The sequence below is a fragment of the Perca fluviatilis genome, chromosome 21, assembly GCF_010015445.1.
Source record: "Perca fluviatilis chromosome 21, GENO_Pfluv_1.0, whole genome shotgun sequence".
Lineage (NCBI taxonomy): Eukaryota > Metazoa > Chordata > Actinopteri > Perciformes > Percidae > Perca > Perca fluviatilis.
This window is the reverse complement of record NC_053132.1, coordinates 12,512,299-12,529,525: the sequence shown is the minus strand read 5'-3', so window position 1 is coordinate 12,529,525 and position 17,227 is coordinate 12,512,299. Positions and strand designations below refer to the sequence as shown.

General features: G+C 40.7%; 1 protein-coding gene across 6 annotated transcripts in view; it reads right to left on the bottom strand.

The window, feature by feature from the left end:
* Positions 1–17,227, bottom strand: part of pald1a (phosphatase domain containing paladin 1a) — a 47,190-nt gene that overhangs the window by 8,284 nt on the left and 21,679 nt on the right. For all 6 annotated transcript variants that reach the window (XM_039787486.1, XM_039787487.1, XM_039787488.1 and 3 more), the window contains 2 exons: positions 16,351–16,491; positions 625–780 (listed from right to left, as the gene is read on the bottom strand). In XM_039787486.1, coding sequence (XP_039643420.1) covers positions 625–780; positions 16,351–16,491 — 297 coding nt within the window. The remainder of the gene's footprint in view (positions 1–624; positions 781–16,350; positions 16,492–17,227) is intronic.

Genomic DNA, 17,227 nt, shown 5'->3' with positions numbered 1-17,227 from the left:
TGTATAGTCTATATCCTCGACCTTCCACTTCTGGGATTGCCCCGTTAGCACCGGAAAATCTGCCGTATGCGTTTACTTTCGTCTGGATTTCCGTTACCCAACGCTTTCTTTGTGTTGGAATTCTAAACAGTGGTGGATTTATGAGGACAATGGTTAACTACTCCTCAGATCTCTGCAGGGTAAATCCAGACAGCTAGCTAGACTATCTGTCCAACCTGAGTTTTCTGGTGCACGACTAAAACAACTTTTGAACATACACACGTTCTACCAAAACAAGTTTCTTTCCGAGGCTATTCTGCAGCCACACCGGGGCTCCATGCAGCGCTTATGGCGCCCATGTGATTGGTTTAAAGAAATGCCAATAAACCAGAGATAAATGTTTTTAATCCCATCCCAGAATGCTGTGTGGACTAGCCAGCGCTGCGGAGGAAGGTCTGGCAAAGCAAGACTTATATATATATATATATATATATATATATATATATATATATATATATATATATATATATATATATATATATATATATATATATATATATATATATATATATATATATATATGAAAATCGACATGAGCTAGAATAGAGAAAAGATAGAATAGAGTAGAAAACAGAAGTCCTGTACCTGTTCCATCCAGAGAGTGAAGGAGCGCTGCCAGGAGTCTTTCTTCTCTAGATGCAGGTATGTGTTGAAGAGGATGAGGTAAATGTAGCGCTCCAGGTACTGCAAGCTCCTCAGCAGCAGCTGCTGACACTCCTTCTCCGTCTTACCACTTTTGATCTGAGAAAAGAGGTAAACAAAGCTCTATTGGTATATTAAGTCGGCACCACAAAACCAATTTCTTTCAGCACAGATGTTCACCAAGGCTAAAAATGATTAAACAAGAGAGGGCCACATTTGTTCCATTTAATTTAATTGCAGTAATTCACAGGAAAGTCACAATTGTGATACCTAGGTCCAAACCAAAAACAAATCACTTGTTCAATAGCGCATGGCCCAACTCTCCACCGCACGTCACCAACATAACATTGTCTCTTGTTCTCCCTCAGGCCTTGAGCTGCACCAACAGAGGGTCTGTGTCCTTTAAAGTGCAGACACAGAAGCAATCACATATTGTGCTTTCACTATAATCTGTTATAATACACACACAAAAACACCAAGACAGCAAGAGAGGAGACTCTTAGCAACCAATTCACATTGTCACTTTCTTTCCTCCAACCACATGCTAGTAAAAAGAAACAACCACAGTAAGTTAGTAGATCAAACCTTAGTAGTTATACAATTTCATGTAAAATGGGTTTCCATCACACCTAAAGCAGTAGCGATGAGGGACTGCAGTGCAAACACTCCCAAAAACACTTTTAAAAAAAGTGCCAGAGGGCAAACATTTCATACCATCTTTCCAGTGTTACATCATTTCTTCAAGAGTGCCGAGCTGCCATATAACGATGCTCAGTACCCTTCTTTACCTTGACCCTCTGCCATTTTTTTGCTGGGCAGGTATTATATACTCTCTTTAAACTTGTTTGCCAGAAATAGGTGCTTGCAGTTTAATATCCGTGTTAAAGAGAGCCAGATGGACTCCAACATACGGTCTATATGCCAGAGAACCAAAACAATGAGCTAAAAGAGACTAAAAGCTGTTTAAAGATGCAGAATTGGGTTAAACGGAGTCATTTTACATGTGGTAATGTACCTTGTATGAACCCATCTGTGTAAGTATACATATAAACTTGATGAAATCACATGTTATGAATTACAACTATCCTGCTCATAAATGCCTGTACTTACCTTGTACCAGATAAGAGAACCACCCTCTAGCTCAGCCTTAAAAGACCTTCCAATACCTAGTCATTTAAACATCGTGGGTGATCACAGTTATCTGACTGACGAGGCAAAGTGACTTTTGCAACTTCAAGCTGTCCGCGATAGGGTCGGAATAATCTTAGAAAACAAAAGGAAAGTAAACTAATTACATCTCCTCTCTTCTGCTGAAGAAACCCACCGACTGGTAGTTTTGACATTTGTAAGGAGTTCAGTCGGTAAGCCATCTACCAAAACTGTCAACCTAGTATTTACAACAGTTGTTTACTCCCACTGCCCCCCAAACACCCATTTAAATCAATAAAACACTATTGATACATGGTTTATTTCATGATAATCACTAAATAATTAGAATTTTCATGGTAAAACCCTATAGTCAGAAATAATAGAACAGTGCAATTATCCAATGTATGAGATACTCCTATAATCCCTTTTATTGTTATTCAAGAGACAAGATAATAGTTGTCTCACAGGACTACATCAATCTTGGACACAAGGTAATTTGATATGTTTCTGAAATGTCAGCCCACAAAAAATTTGATGCATAAACGAAAATGTTCCTAATGTAACCGAACAAAGCCAGAATGCAGCGGTGAAGCAGCTATTAGAGGCTCCTTCTCACAAAGTAAGGCCGGTAATTGAGGTTGCCCTTCAATTACAGGCTGCCAGCAGCACTGAGGTAAATGCAGACAGGCTTTCATCATTGTGGCGGGTCAGTGTCAAGATGTTCCCTTTTTTTTTTCTTGTCTTTTTCTGATTGCTTAGAGCCTTGAGCACTTCCAGGCATCAAGTGAAAAGGCCTGCCATCCAGCTGTGTGGCAGAGTGTGAGGTGTGTGCAGGATTGGATAACATGTCAATTGGAGTTAAGAGAAAGTAACAAGCAGGGGGCGAGGCGTAATGTGGCTCAATGAACTGTTAGCAGTTCTTCAGAAACGTTCTTAGCAGCAGGTTGTTGTCTCCATCGTAATGAGCATTTTGACTGCCTGGCTGACCATGTTTTTGATGGCTAAAACAGGTCACAGTTTGAAGCATATCAGGGAAGCATATTAAATACGTTGTGGGGGCTGCACAGAGAATAATGAAAGTTGACCAAGTAGGTGGGCTAGCACTCAGGGTAATTTGAAATGTGCACAGTGCACCATAATACGATCATTCCAGAGCTGAATGACGCAACAGAGAGAGAGGGGGAATGTGTTGGGTTTCCTGTCCGTTCCCAAACAGCCGTGGTTGGATCCCAGTTTTCCAAGCATCTGCAGCAGAGCGGAGGAGAAACTACACCTATGCAAACAATGGATGTGCTGTCTGTTGTCCATCAACTCTCCCAGGACACAGAAGCAGAAAGGAAGCATACACACGTCTCACTTTCTCTAATGTTTCTCAGTTTACATTGACTACAGTGGCAGAGCAGGTGAACGCTGGTGAACCCGATCACCCTGTGTGCCCTGCTACCCCAGGAGGCTTTCAGCATTTCATCTCTTAGCCTCAAAATTCACAGTGCAAAGCCTGGCAGCCATCGGTGCACATACTGAGTTCATAACACACACACACACACACACACACACACACACACACACACACACACACACACACACACACACACACACACACACACACACACACACACACACACACACACACACGTTTGAAAAGATTACATAATTCACACCTTTACAATCTGCAGAACCCTAATTCTGTGGCTGCAATCTGTCTACATCGACTGAGCCACATGTGTGATAGAGCGGGCTCACATGTACTCTCAGATATGTTGGGTAAGATGAGGTGAGTAAATTTCTCCCTCATGTAAAAGAAACTCGCCTTGAAATCTTTGTATTTTGCTTTTTTTTTTTTGTTCAAGGACAATGCTGTACTGTGCTGATAATCATCATCCTAAAAAAAGTCTAGAAAACAATGTATTACTCGCCATATTGGGATGAAAATCAAAGTGGGAACTACAGCATCCTCTCATCTCACCTGGCCTTTCAGAACAAACGAGGGGACTGGTCATTTCTGGCTTGCTATCAAAGGTGAAAGCCATAATTCAGCCAGCCGCTGAGATGTGGTAATGAATGTCCTCGGCTCTGCTCGGCCCTGAGTGAGATGGGAAGCTGGCCAAGCACAGACCACATACCATTGTTGAGAGAGTCAAGGAATGCTGGTTGGCTGAGCAGAGCTCCAAGCGAGGACAACGTGAAAATGAGAGAAGTGGTTTAAGAGAAGTTGATGTTGTCACTGCACAAACACTAATGAGAGTAGTGACAGCTTTCTGTTAAATGCGTAACTGGAAAAATGTAAAATCTCATATCTATCCTTCAATATAAAGATGACTAGCTTAGGTTAGCAAAAAGACTAAAACAGAAAAAAACAGCTAGCCTGGATCTGTCTAAGGGTAAACAGATATGCATACCAACACCTGGAAAGTTCAGTAATTATCATGGTACATCTCATTTGACATGTACAAAAAACGTTATGTGCTGAACTATTTCTGGTCCAGGAGCAAGACCTCGTTTTTACACAGATGTAATGTGTCATTTTGTTATCTTTAGAGATGCTGGCTGGTCAATTTTGTTACTATTGGGCAGAGCCAGGCTTTGTTGTTTCCCCGTTGCCAGTCTTATTCTAAGCTAAGCTCATCGCCTCTAGCTTCATGTAGCACACAGACATGAGTGGTATCATCTACCACGCTAAGAAAGTGGAAAAGTGCCTTAAATGTCAAACTATTAGTTTAAATGCTTACATTTGTTGACTTAAAATGTATATATAAAATGATGTATTTTATTTGTTACTGGCTTTGTCTTAACACATGTTCTTGTTTCTAAGTAAGAAAAGGGCTGATGTAAACTACAGTACGTTGGATTTAAGCTTTATTCCATCTCCTTTTTTGAAGGTAAATGTACTTCAGACAATGAAAGCTTTAGTTCCATGTAACAATGTCCATGAAACTAAAACTGATTTTATTTGCATTTCCCAAAGAGAAATGTGCTTTGCAGAAACAAAATAAATGGACTGTGAGTGACGTAATACTACCTCAGGCAACTGTTTCAGTCTCTGCCGTTTAATTCAAACGCGTCAGACCAGCGTCAGACCAAGTTCAGGCGAAAGTTCACAATAATCCCCGGATAAGCGTCACAGCCTGCAAGATGTAGGTGTATTAAAGATAAACACCAACCACTTATGAGACATACTCTCTGTCCCATGCCCATGTCTTGTGTAAACAGGGATACAGAGTGTCATAAGGTTTGGTTTAAAAGGGTTCCACATGTTGGAAATCATAAGTCCTACAAACAGTCATATTTAAAGCCCAAAATCTCTCACACACACACACACACACACACACACACACACACACACACACACACACACACACACACACACACACACACACACACACACACACACACACACACACACACACACACGACTGACAGTGATTTGATAAACCAATAACACTAGCTATTTAGCGATTGAATGACCCTGACATTGTGCTCACCAGGGGTTTGAGGGCACTAGAGCTTTCTGTCCATGTCTGGCTGTGTTCCATGTGTGTGAAAAGAACTGACATCCCATTGACCCGATTTTCATTTTGCCCCGTACACTACAAAGGCAGCGACAAAAACATCAGACAGTTCGGAGTGTGTTGGGCACCGTTTGCACGAATCCACTCACTTACTGGTAGCCATTTAGCCAGCTGAGCATGTTGAATCTGCAGCAGAGGCAGTCACTAAAAGATAGCTGATGAATACAGAAAATGAATATGCCAACTGGTGTTAAAACGATAAGATAATTTGTTGTCTTTCTTTAAACCTGGGACTTATTTTTTGGGATTTCAAATACAAACTACTGTACCTCTGTATAAACTTGATTTCTTTTATAATCACTTACAAACATTATTTTTGTTCTAGTCATTTAAATTGTTAAATAAAAAAAAAAAAGTAAAGCAAAGTTAACATATGGATTTTGGAGGGAGTACCACAGTTTAATCCCTGAATGGTGGCAGACAAGGGCTGAAGGTCAACCTTTCGGCAGGCTCATGTGGGTGAGGACTGAACTTAGAAGTGCAAATTATAGAGAGGTCCGTCTGCTTGACATATGGTGCCAATTACCAGCTGATGGGGTTGCCGAGGTAAAAAGGCCAATCCATATTGGCCCTTCCCACCCAGGTTTGCACAAGAAGCCATTCATCCGATTCTGCAAGAACACCTCCCACCCAAATCCTAAACCAAACCCCGACATGTCTAGAGCGGACAGGCAGCCTACACATGGCTCCTAGACTCAACGTACAGACAACTCAAAGTCAAGTACACATGCTGATTTTCAGGTTCATTTAGGTTCATTACAAACCAGGGCCAAACTGCAATTTCTGGAACTAAATTCCATCCAGAATGACTTTTTGTTGCCAAAGCTAACAGATGCCATATTTTAAGATATTTAAATGAAGCACTTAAGTTTTATCTTAAAGCATTTTTTATTACCGTTGTTCCTCTCGGTGGATATTTGTCTTACATGGACACAAAGGCGCACATACACATACAACGGTTTTCATCTTCAATAAGATGCAGTAGTCCGACTTCTCCTCTGACACCACCACGCCGGTACATGACTCAAAAAGGTTAATGGCCTGTACTATTCCCATTTCAGGACATCTCAGACTCTGCTGGTCAGATTCATCTCTACCATCTCAACCTCACAAAACCTTCATTAGTATAAGCCTTACTTAAACTCAGTTCTTCGATAATTTTGTTTACACAAATTAGAGCACAATTTGTACCCTGAAATTACTTAATGAATTTTCTCAAATGTGCAAGAAACAGCTCAACCTGAACATTGAGTTATTTTCCATTTCTGATCTGAAAATGAAAAGAATAATTCTTTCATCCACACATTCGGGTCGCTGCCACATAAGATCAACCTACGTAACTTACATCTGGGTAATGACATTCATTAACACGGACCACTTTTACCAGCCTTTATGACATCCAGTCTTTGAACACATCAAAGGAGACTTTAGCGCCTATAAACAGATCTGCTAAAGGGATAACATTTATTTTGTGAAAATGTTCTGGTCTTTCATGCAACTTCGAATTGGCTCATATCAGCATTTATAATGCGGGTAATTGAGTGGAGCGGTCATCTCCTGGTGTTATTGAATCTTCCTAGCTCTCTTGGCTCTCCTAGCTCTCTTGGCTAACTCTTCCTTTACAAGTGAAAGCTCATATCATCACACTCTTTATTTTTGTCTACTTCTATAAAACTGTATTTTATATCTCAATTTTGCTTCTGAGAATGTCTGTGTCTAACTGATTAGAAAGGTGAAATATATTATAATTACATGTGTATGTAATTATATAGTATACTGTATGAACCTATTTCTTTTATATTCCTCCAGGTTGCATGAACCTAACCAGCATATGTATGTTTTTTTTAACATGCACTGCCATTTTTTGAAGACCATCCACCAACCCAGTCTGCCGCCAGCCAGGTTGGCCAGTAGCAAAGCAATCTAAGTTATATATCATCTGGCTTCAAGCTGCAGAACTGATCTTTATGGATCAAGATGGTGCCCCAAAACTCCTTTTTGTTTTTTAAAAAGGGAGCAGAGAAGCCATGTAGCAGCCAGTGAGAGGAGGGGACGGAGATGCTTTATGTTAATGGTTTCTACAGATTCCAATCCTGTCTTTTTCCAGTCGCTCAGCCACACTATGCTGATTAAATCATCAAGTTGAGGTGGATTTTAGGGGCAAGCTGTGTCAATCTGCATACTGTATATTCAGATCTGCCAACTACCGGTCCGTCCATAGAGCCAAGGGCTTGAAAATGAATGTGAAAATGTAACTTGGTTAAGACTCAGAGTTCAGATACTTTCTCATGACATCACAGGCAAATTCTTGTGGATTATGATCTCTACTGGAATATAGATTTAACCTTCCTTTCATATCTAAACTGAACATTTAACAGCTCTAGTGAAGAATCAAACAAATAGCGTCTAACAAAAATAAGCCTAAAAAATAATCAAAAACATAGGGAACTAAAGAAGGAATGTACTGTAAAATCAATGGTCGATAGGCGTTTGACTAGAAAAGGCCAATTCCTCAAGCAGAAATACATCACGTGTCTGGTGAGCAGAGATTACAAAAGCCACAGAAGGAGACAGGGCTCATCAACTTAGCCTACACAGAGACTGGAATATCTGCCCACATTAACCACACGCATTATGGTAGATTCTGTACGTGCACATGCCTGGCAACAGAGCACATGGAGACTCCCACTGTGAATCAATCATTTACTGAGCTATCAAAATATCATGTGCATGCAAACCCAACACTAAAATGCCAATGTCTGCGAGCTACAACTAATCAAATATTCTACATTTCAAAACCCAGTGGAGCTCTTCTAATCAAATTTGTACCCTAGGCCACAAATGGCATTTTGTATTGATGCTGGGGGTTAATAGAAAGCAAATGTATTGATGGTTGACTTTTTTTCTTGCGAGAGAGTCACAAAGCTGCTGTGAAGACCATGTTGTAAGTTGTTGGTTGCCACACTACAGTGTGGTCAGAATTTTTTTAAATAACTATGGATGCATTGCCATGGAATTTGGCAATAATGGATCCCAATGGATAAAACCAAAATAATTTGATGACTCCACCTAGTGCCATGAACAGACCAAAATCTCCACTTGTCTTAACACATAAAACTCTCAACATGCTAAATACAACTGTCCATATGCTAACATGCTAAATGTTAGCACGTCAACACAATCATTCTCTAAATTAACCACTATGAGTGACCATATTTGTATACATTTTTCTGTCGCCATTTTGCTGGCTCTGGCAGAAAATCTGACGTAGCCATTCTTTACCCACCCCTACAAAGCTCTTATTGGCTAGACTGTTTTTTCCAACCACGGAGAGCTGGCAATGACAACAACACACGAGATGTATTAAAATAACTGAAACAATTCAGACATGTGGGCAGCTGATCAAAGGCCTTGAACCAGGCTTTGCCCTATTAGTCATTTGGATCTTAAAGTTGTCTCTCTATTTTTCATCATGCAAGATGTGTTTTATGTTGTATAATGGTCATTATATCCTCACAGGGCCGCTGGCATGACTATAGACTTTTATTACTTTAATTTCTATCTTTAGTCTAATCTCTAAATTTGCCAGTCTGACAGTGAGTCATAGAAACAGCAACACATGGATTTTACAACTAGAGCACCTGTCGACCTATGGAATGTGTTAAAGCCATGAACCTATTTTACATGCAATGTATTTTCACTAGCTTTTAAATGCCAGCACGTATCAAATTATAATTGATATGATTTCCAAGAATGATAGAAAGCAGAGACAACATTGTGTCATATTGTGAGCTGTCTCTGCGAGACAGAAAACCCCATTTGACACAACATGTCTGAATGTTCCTTGCTGACAGTATGAGTTGTTAGCACTTGGGAAGTAGTTATGGAGTCGTTAACACGGGATTCATATGTTGCTCGACTGTCCTCACGTACAAAAAACAGCTTCCCTGCTGAGGCATTGTGAAAATACAACTCAACCCAGTCACGACTCCTGCATATCCCACATGGTTGGCATTTAAGGGACTTCAGCATTGGGATTGTATTCCCGTAGGTATTTGTTCAGGGTTAGTAGCTAGCTAGTGTGGGAGCTTAGACAAAAAAAGTTGGACTTTTGTCTGGTGAAATGATTTTGGGCTTAACAGGATCCGGCAGATACTGTGACCACAGCTACTGGGGGCATGTTTAAACACTCATGCATGGTTTTGGAGGTAGTTATTCCTGGTCTGTGGGCCTGGCGGAATGACAGGTTTAGTGTGTGGGGGCAGGAAATGGCAACCCTTCTGCGCAGTGCTCAGCGTGGTCTGAAGCACTGTCCTGGGGCCAGTGGTTGAGAGGGGGGTGGGGGACATGAGGGAGGTCAGGGCAAAGGACAGGCCAGTTCAGTTATTCAGGGCAAAGCGGTAACTGCCAGGTGGTAAAAACGCAACGATTTCTAAAGTCGATAGCATGTGGAGAGTGAGGCAGAGCACAAAAGATTGATCCCTCGCAGGGAAAGTGTGAAATAAACACAAAACATTGTGATAACTGCAGAGGCCTTTGGCAGTGGCTGTAGGAACACAAATGGAAAATAAAACAGACACTAGCCTGTTAGGTCTAATGAACGAACGCAATGATGCAAAGCCATTCTAGACTAATTAAGATAGAGATATAGTAAGTAATTTCTGCTCTATGCTGTCATCTAGTTACTTGTTACATTACAGATTAAGATTTTACAATAATAATAATAATAATAATAATAATAATAATAATAATAATAATAATAATAACTGACCGGGCCAATTTGCCCTCGATTCTTTGAGTAAAATTTCAATAATACTTATGTACTTCTACTTAAGTAAATTTATGAGTGCAATGGTATTTCTTAAGGCAAGAAATAAAAATATACGTCCTCTTACAAATTAAAAGTGTATCTTCATAAGCAATAAAACACACTGCTACTCAGTTTTATATACCCCCCTGCCCCCCCACGGCTCAACAAACACCTCCAGAAAGTCTCTCTCCATGTACAACCACATACATAAAAGTGCATCATAACTCTCCACTCTCTGGAATAATGCTGCACAGAGAGACGATGTTACCCATGTCCAAATACTCAGCTGGTTGCACCTGCTCAGTTGAGATTTGGTCAAAATAAGTCATTTTGTAAACAGCCGCAGCAAATACTGCTATTGGCATTGGCATGTGAGACGCTGGAAATTATGAATAAAAACAACAACCTCTGGCTCTCCCACTTTCCTCCCTCCCACCCTGTGCTGGGTCTAAATAAGAGCCTCTTTTCAGGAGTTGCGAGTCAACGTGCACTTCAGGCAAGAAGAAGAACCTGTCTCTAGTTCAGGTGGGCTCATTTTCCTGCCAATATTTCCCTTGGCCGTTAACAACCCCACGTTGTAATTGGCCCACTTATGTCAAGTGGTCATCCTAATTGAGAAGAAAAGTGTTAACACAAAGATCCTTGAGCCAAAGGAATATTAAAGATAGCAAAGATTAAAGTGCAAAGCTAAAGAATGTGGACAATGTGATTCGTTAACCTTACAGTGTGACTGCCTCTTACTTTTTTTTCTCCCCCATTCTCACGTTCTCTTTTTTTCGAATCCATTATTCTTCTTCATTAGTAAAATTAATCTGGCTGTCAGTGCTGCGGTGGTCCCTTCAACCACCCCAGTTCGTCCCCCTTCTTCTTTCCTAAAGACGTCCACTACCTTTTCTCAAGAAAACCTGCTCACAGCATTCTCCCCTTTCTGAAAATATTTTTCCACTGCCCCGTCCAAACCATGAGGGCCTTTCTTTGGACACACGGACACACACGGACACACAACACACACACTTTGCCGCTCAGTCACTTTTGCTCTGTGCGTTTCAGTTTTCTCACCACCTGGGTGAAAAAGTATTAAATTTTTTGGGAGAAAAAAAGGTGATACGGGAAAAAACCCAAAAAATGGATTAGGAGTTGGGTTGACAATGTACATTTCTGCAACTCCGCTCTCTTTGCTTTGAATGCCCTCTTGATGGACCGGGTGGAAGCCAGCGATCTTCTATGATCACATTTTCTGTACATGCAGTAAGAAGTCTTATAAAATCAGACAAGGCTGTGAACTCCCCTGCCTGATGGTCTGAAAAGTAACAGTAGGTATGATATTGCTAACTGATGTACTGGACAAACAGATAAATATAATTGTTTGTGGAAATGGAATACCCTGAGATTTTATTCTAGGAAATTGGAATGACTTAGACAGATGATAAAAAGAGAAAGCCGCAATAGTGGAAAAACAATCAGAGGGGTAAGAGATGGAAAGAGGTTTGTGTATGAAAAATATCAGATTCCCTGCTAAACTTTGAATCATTTATAATCATCCAATCAATTCAGCTTGTGTCTTATACACACCTGTAAACACACAAAGCTCTACAAAGAAAGGGTATATTATCAATGTAAACGCCAGTGTGCACAGATTGCTTGAGGCGATTTTCAATCTCAAACTGGCTTGACGATGGAAAGAAAGGCCCCTGCAGCGGATTCCTGTGCAGGAGACAGGAGGTGGTGGTAGAAGAGGAGAGGAAGTAGCCTCTCCACTGATGTTGGAGGACACATCTGCAATGCGAGGTCATGCCTGGTTGGCAGCAGGGATTTACAGGCCCTTCAAGAAGAACCCCATGCCCCCCAAAAAAAAAAAAAAAACACTTTCCCCCCCCTTCCTAGGCCCCTCTGGGAGCTGGCGGACAGTTCGGGTCCCAGTGTAAATATATTTTTTCTCTATCAAAGACACATTTTCCAACCACTGTCAAAAGGGGAGGAGGGTGCTTTGGAGGAGGGAGGGGGGGCTATGAAAAGAGAGAGAGAAAAAAAGAGTTGGGGGTGAAAATTTTCCCCCTCTTCTTCCCCCCTTTTCTCCCTCCTCTCTCGTCTGCTGCTGCCTGCCCGGTTCTAGCAACATCTGGCACTGTTTATCACCTGGCCTGCTGGTTCAAGCAGGAAGGGAAAGGCTGAAAGGGGAACATAGTGCCAACCTGAGGTCTGCTATAGCAGGGTTAAAATATAATTCAGATTTTTTAGAAATTTACAAAAGAAAATTTTGTTTAAAACTTCGAGGGTTGTCTTATCAGATAACGTTTTAGCGATTTTGCTGCGTTCACAGATCTCAGCAGTAAAAGGTGCCCTGTGGAGTTGTCTTTTAATAAACAATAGTTCCGTTTACATCCAGCATTTCTCACCAAAACACATGCGTGTGTATCATTGATGTCTAACTGAAGTGTGCATTCCCCTCCTGGTAAAACACTATTTTGTATTTAATATTTAGGTTTTAAATCATGTTAGCTAGCTTGCTGCCTTCTTCTTCACTGCCTTTGTTGACACAATGCCACGCTCTGTTGCGTGTTATAGCCGCCAACTGTTGATCAATAAAATGTCGCGAAACTGGTGGTGGTGTGTTTTTTTTTTTTTTTTTTGGTTTGGTGGGGGGGGTAAAAAAAGAAGGGGGGCCCCCACAAAACCCTTTTTTCCTTGGCCCTATTTGTGGTCAAACTCTCCATGGGTATGTAATCATTAGGTATAACAGGCACAACTACAAAAATAAGAAAACATTTTTTACCAAAAATCACTCTTAAACAGGGTGAGGTCATGCATTTTTACCTCACAAGATTTAAAAGTACAAACGTGTAAAATATGTATATATATTTTTTTTACTGCTGATGCAATTATCATACAAATTGCCTAATTAATTTGAAAGTAAGCTGAGAGCCAGCCCTTTCCTGGAGCCTGGCATCAGAAAGTGACAGACACACAGAGAGAGAGAGAGAGAGAGAGAGAGAGAGAGAGAGAGAGAGAGAGAGAGAGAGAGAGAGAGAGAGAGAGAGAGAGAGAGAGAGAGAGAGAGAGAGAGAGAGAGAGAGAGAGAGAATATAGGCGAAAGACAAGGTTCATAGGACAATGAGGCCCATTGATACGATGGAGACAGGACCGGGTGCCTCTAGCGCGCTGAGAACGGCTGACGCCGCACAGAGGCACAGTGATTACAGTCTGCATTACAAATGGCTAAAACAGAGCCGTGGTCCTGCAGAGGCCACAGCATCAGGAGAGACCTTGTCCAGATATGTCTTCAAAGCCCCACTACAAGCTCTTTTCTTCTCTTTATACCATTTAGAGTGTCCAAATGACCAACAACCTTTCAGATATGCAACTGTTTATTATTCTTTTTTCACAAAGGAAAAATTTAAAAATACTTCTCCGCTACCTGATTCTCCTTACCCGCATTTACTTATTACTAACACAAAGTCATAAAAGATGTCTTTGCTATGAGCGGCCAGAGAGTTGAATGAAGACACCGATATATTATAGGTGTACCTATTGTTTATTGTAGGAGCTGTCACAGGTGAGAGACTCCCATCATCTCTGTATTTAAGTCATGTAAAAAAGTAACATTGGGTGAGGGACGACACATTTGTCTATGTTTTAAAATATAAATTGTGCATGAAGAGTGGAAACTGTGGGAAGTAAAGATGTTAGAGAAACATGTAACCACGCAACACACAGCAATTGTAAAATCTGAAACAGTCTTAAAAAAGCATAAAAAGGTAAACTGCAATTTCGTATCAACTGTGCTAGCTATCAAAAAGTCTGAGTGACCCGTTTAAAGTTTGAATCAGTTTTCTATGTGAATGTATGACGATGTGATATGGGTCCAAAGAAGGGTGGGTTTGAGCACTGTTTGCGACAGTGTGCCCTTTAAGGGACACTTAATAAAACTTCAAAAGGAAAGCCTGAAAAATCCACAAGTAATCTTTTCTTTTCCTGCCTTTTGTCCTCTCACTCTTTTCCATTTGGACGCAAAGGAATCCCAATTGAGTTTTAGAGTTAAGTTATGTCGCACCACTATCATTTTCCACGCACTGCAACTCCTGCGTACAGAGCAGTGGATCTCTCTCATTCATGTCTCTGGGATCCTACAAAACATTTAAACAAGTTCTTGACGCCATCTACGGAGCTCATGCATAACTGCACCTAAATCCTTATGAACCTGCCGATTGTGACTCAGAGTGAAGAGAACAGATTCATAAGTAAGCAGTGTTTGTGATTTTTCCGATTTGATTTAACAATACAGACATCGTCCAGGAACTTCAGAGGAATGTGGGATGATTATTTGCTTTTGAAGACACAGTTATGTATTCTAACACAAGTTTAGAATACTGATCTGGACTGTGAGTTTCCATTTAATGTATTTCAATTCTTGCGAGGACTCTCAATGGCATAATGTATTCCCTAGACCTATTCCCAACCCTAACAACCTAAACAACCCTGTTTTAACCTAAACCTAATTCTGACCATACTCAAAAAAATAGTCCTTACACTGAAAACAGCCCTTATGGCCGTTACACACAGACCAGACGGCCGACCGTTGGCAGAAAAGCCAGTTGTACTGATCAGTCTCCCCGAGTTGGTCAAAAAAGTGACTCGGAACACACTAAAGCGACGAGACGTAATACGTCTCCATAACAGCAGGAGGCGCTAATCTGTATTGTCGCCCAAAAAATGAAAACCGGCAGCTGATTGGACGAACGCGTCACGTGGGTCTGGCTGCTGCTTCCGGATTTTGGATCTTTCAACCTGCCATTAATGGCGACTCATTCAGAATACGATCTCATATTGTAGTAAAATAGTTCACCAAAACGGGTTTCTGAAAACATTTTAAGCGAGAAATAGGCCGTGCAGTTGCTGAATCTGTCTTCATTTCAGATCGACAAAGGTCAGTTTAAAAGATTTTCATCAGATTTTGAGAGGCTTAGTCACGGTCATCCCGCTTGCCATTTCCGGGTGAGTCCTGACTGCCCTGTCTCCGACTGAGCATGTCAGGTCGGCCAAAAATGAAGGCCGACAGCTCCTCCAACGGACGACAGCACTTAACACACCAAACAGACTCGAGTCACCGACCTCGCCAGACTGTCCAATGGCCGATTATCGGCCCGGGGTGTAACTGTCTTCAGACGAAGTGAGGACTGTCCAAAATGTGCTAAAACATTCCACCAGTGGTGGAAGTATTCAGATCCTTTACTTAAGTAAAAGTACAAATACTACACTGTAAAAATACTCTGTTACAAGTAAAAGTCCTGCATTGAAAAGGTTACTTTAAGTAAAAGTATGCATAATCAGGAACAAGTACTTAATGTATTAAAAGTAAAAGTAATCAATGCAGAAAAATCCTCACATTTTAGAAACTGGAAACAAAACATTTCTGTGTTTAATCGTCTAATCATTTCAGCTCTAAGTGTAGGCCTTTTGTTGGGGAGTTTAATATATACTAAATCATATTATTTTATAAACTACATGTGTTTTGGATGAAAGTAAAGTAACTAGTAACTAAAGCTGTCAGAATAATGTAGTGGAGTAAAAACTCCAATATTTTACCTCTGAAATGTAGTGGAGTAGAAGTAGAAAGTAGTATGAAAAGAAAAGACTCAATACAAGTACCTCAAATTTGTACTTAAGTAAATTTTCTTAGTTACATTCCATCACTGCATCCCACTCACAAGGTCTAAAATCAAACCTCACAAGTCCTCACAAAGAGAAGACAGAACACAAACACACACGAACACACACACACACACGCTTTTTTAACTATTTATGCCCTGCCTTTATTGTTTTAATTGCTCTCAGTAAGATCTATCGATCTCTATCTCTTTCAATAACTGTGTAATTAACACTCCAGGGAGATGGGGCACCCTCTAGCTCACTGGGGCACCCTCTAGCTCACTGGGGCGCCCTCTAGCTCACCCAGTAAGAGCGTTTGCCCCATGTTGGCTGAGTCCTGCAGCAGTGCAGGGTTCGAATCAGACCTGCTGCCCTTTGCTGCGTGTCATCCCCATCTCTCTCCCCCTTTCCTGTCTATCCACTGTCACTATATAATAAAGGAAAAAAAGCCTCCCAAAAAAATAATCTTTAACACTCCAGGGAGATGTGCTGTACCTGTCTGTACGTGCAGATGATGATCTCTCGCAGATGGTAGTGCATGGGGGTCATGGTCTCGCTGACAGAGTCCAGGGCCATATCCACCTCCCTCTTCATCCTATGGCCATCAGGGAGCAGACGCACCAGCTGCATTACAACCTGCACACCAGAAACAGCAGACACTTGTTGAAAAGACTGCAAAATTAAACACAACTAACTCTGGTGCATCTGCCTCCCAACTAACATAACACCTAATGTTATTTTAACGAATGCAACAAATGCTACACCTATAGTAGAAGTAGGCACAGCAACGTCATTGTTGACAAAAATGTGTTTTCTGAGTGTAAACTTTTGTCTTTTTTCATGATTAGCATTTTACAATCACCATTTTTATGAGCAAATTCAAAAGGCATATTAAAACACATGGATTGAAATGTACTGAAGCTACAATTTCTCAAATGGCTCAAAATCTCAACACAGTGTCCATTTAGCGGCTATTTTGACGCTTTCACACTATCTTGTCATGTTACTGTAAATCTACAAATTTCCATTTTTCTACACTACACTTTTTCTACACTGAAATGTTCTCAATGATGTTGGTTTAACAGATTGACAGTTTATTCTTGACCTTAGAAACAGCAGTTGACTAAATCTAAATACAAGGTCTATTTAGCAGCTGTTCTGGCATTTTTGAGTCCCATAATCTTGTGGCGAGATCTTCCTTAAAACCTTTTTTTATCCTTGTAATCCTGTCTATACATGTAATTTAAGGCATGTTGAGTTTAAGCGTAATGAAATATGCAATGAAAATATAATTGCACGATCTGCATACTGTAGTGTTTTTTATGTCTTATACTGTATGTTATAGTCACGTTTTTTGATGCATTATGTAAAG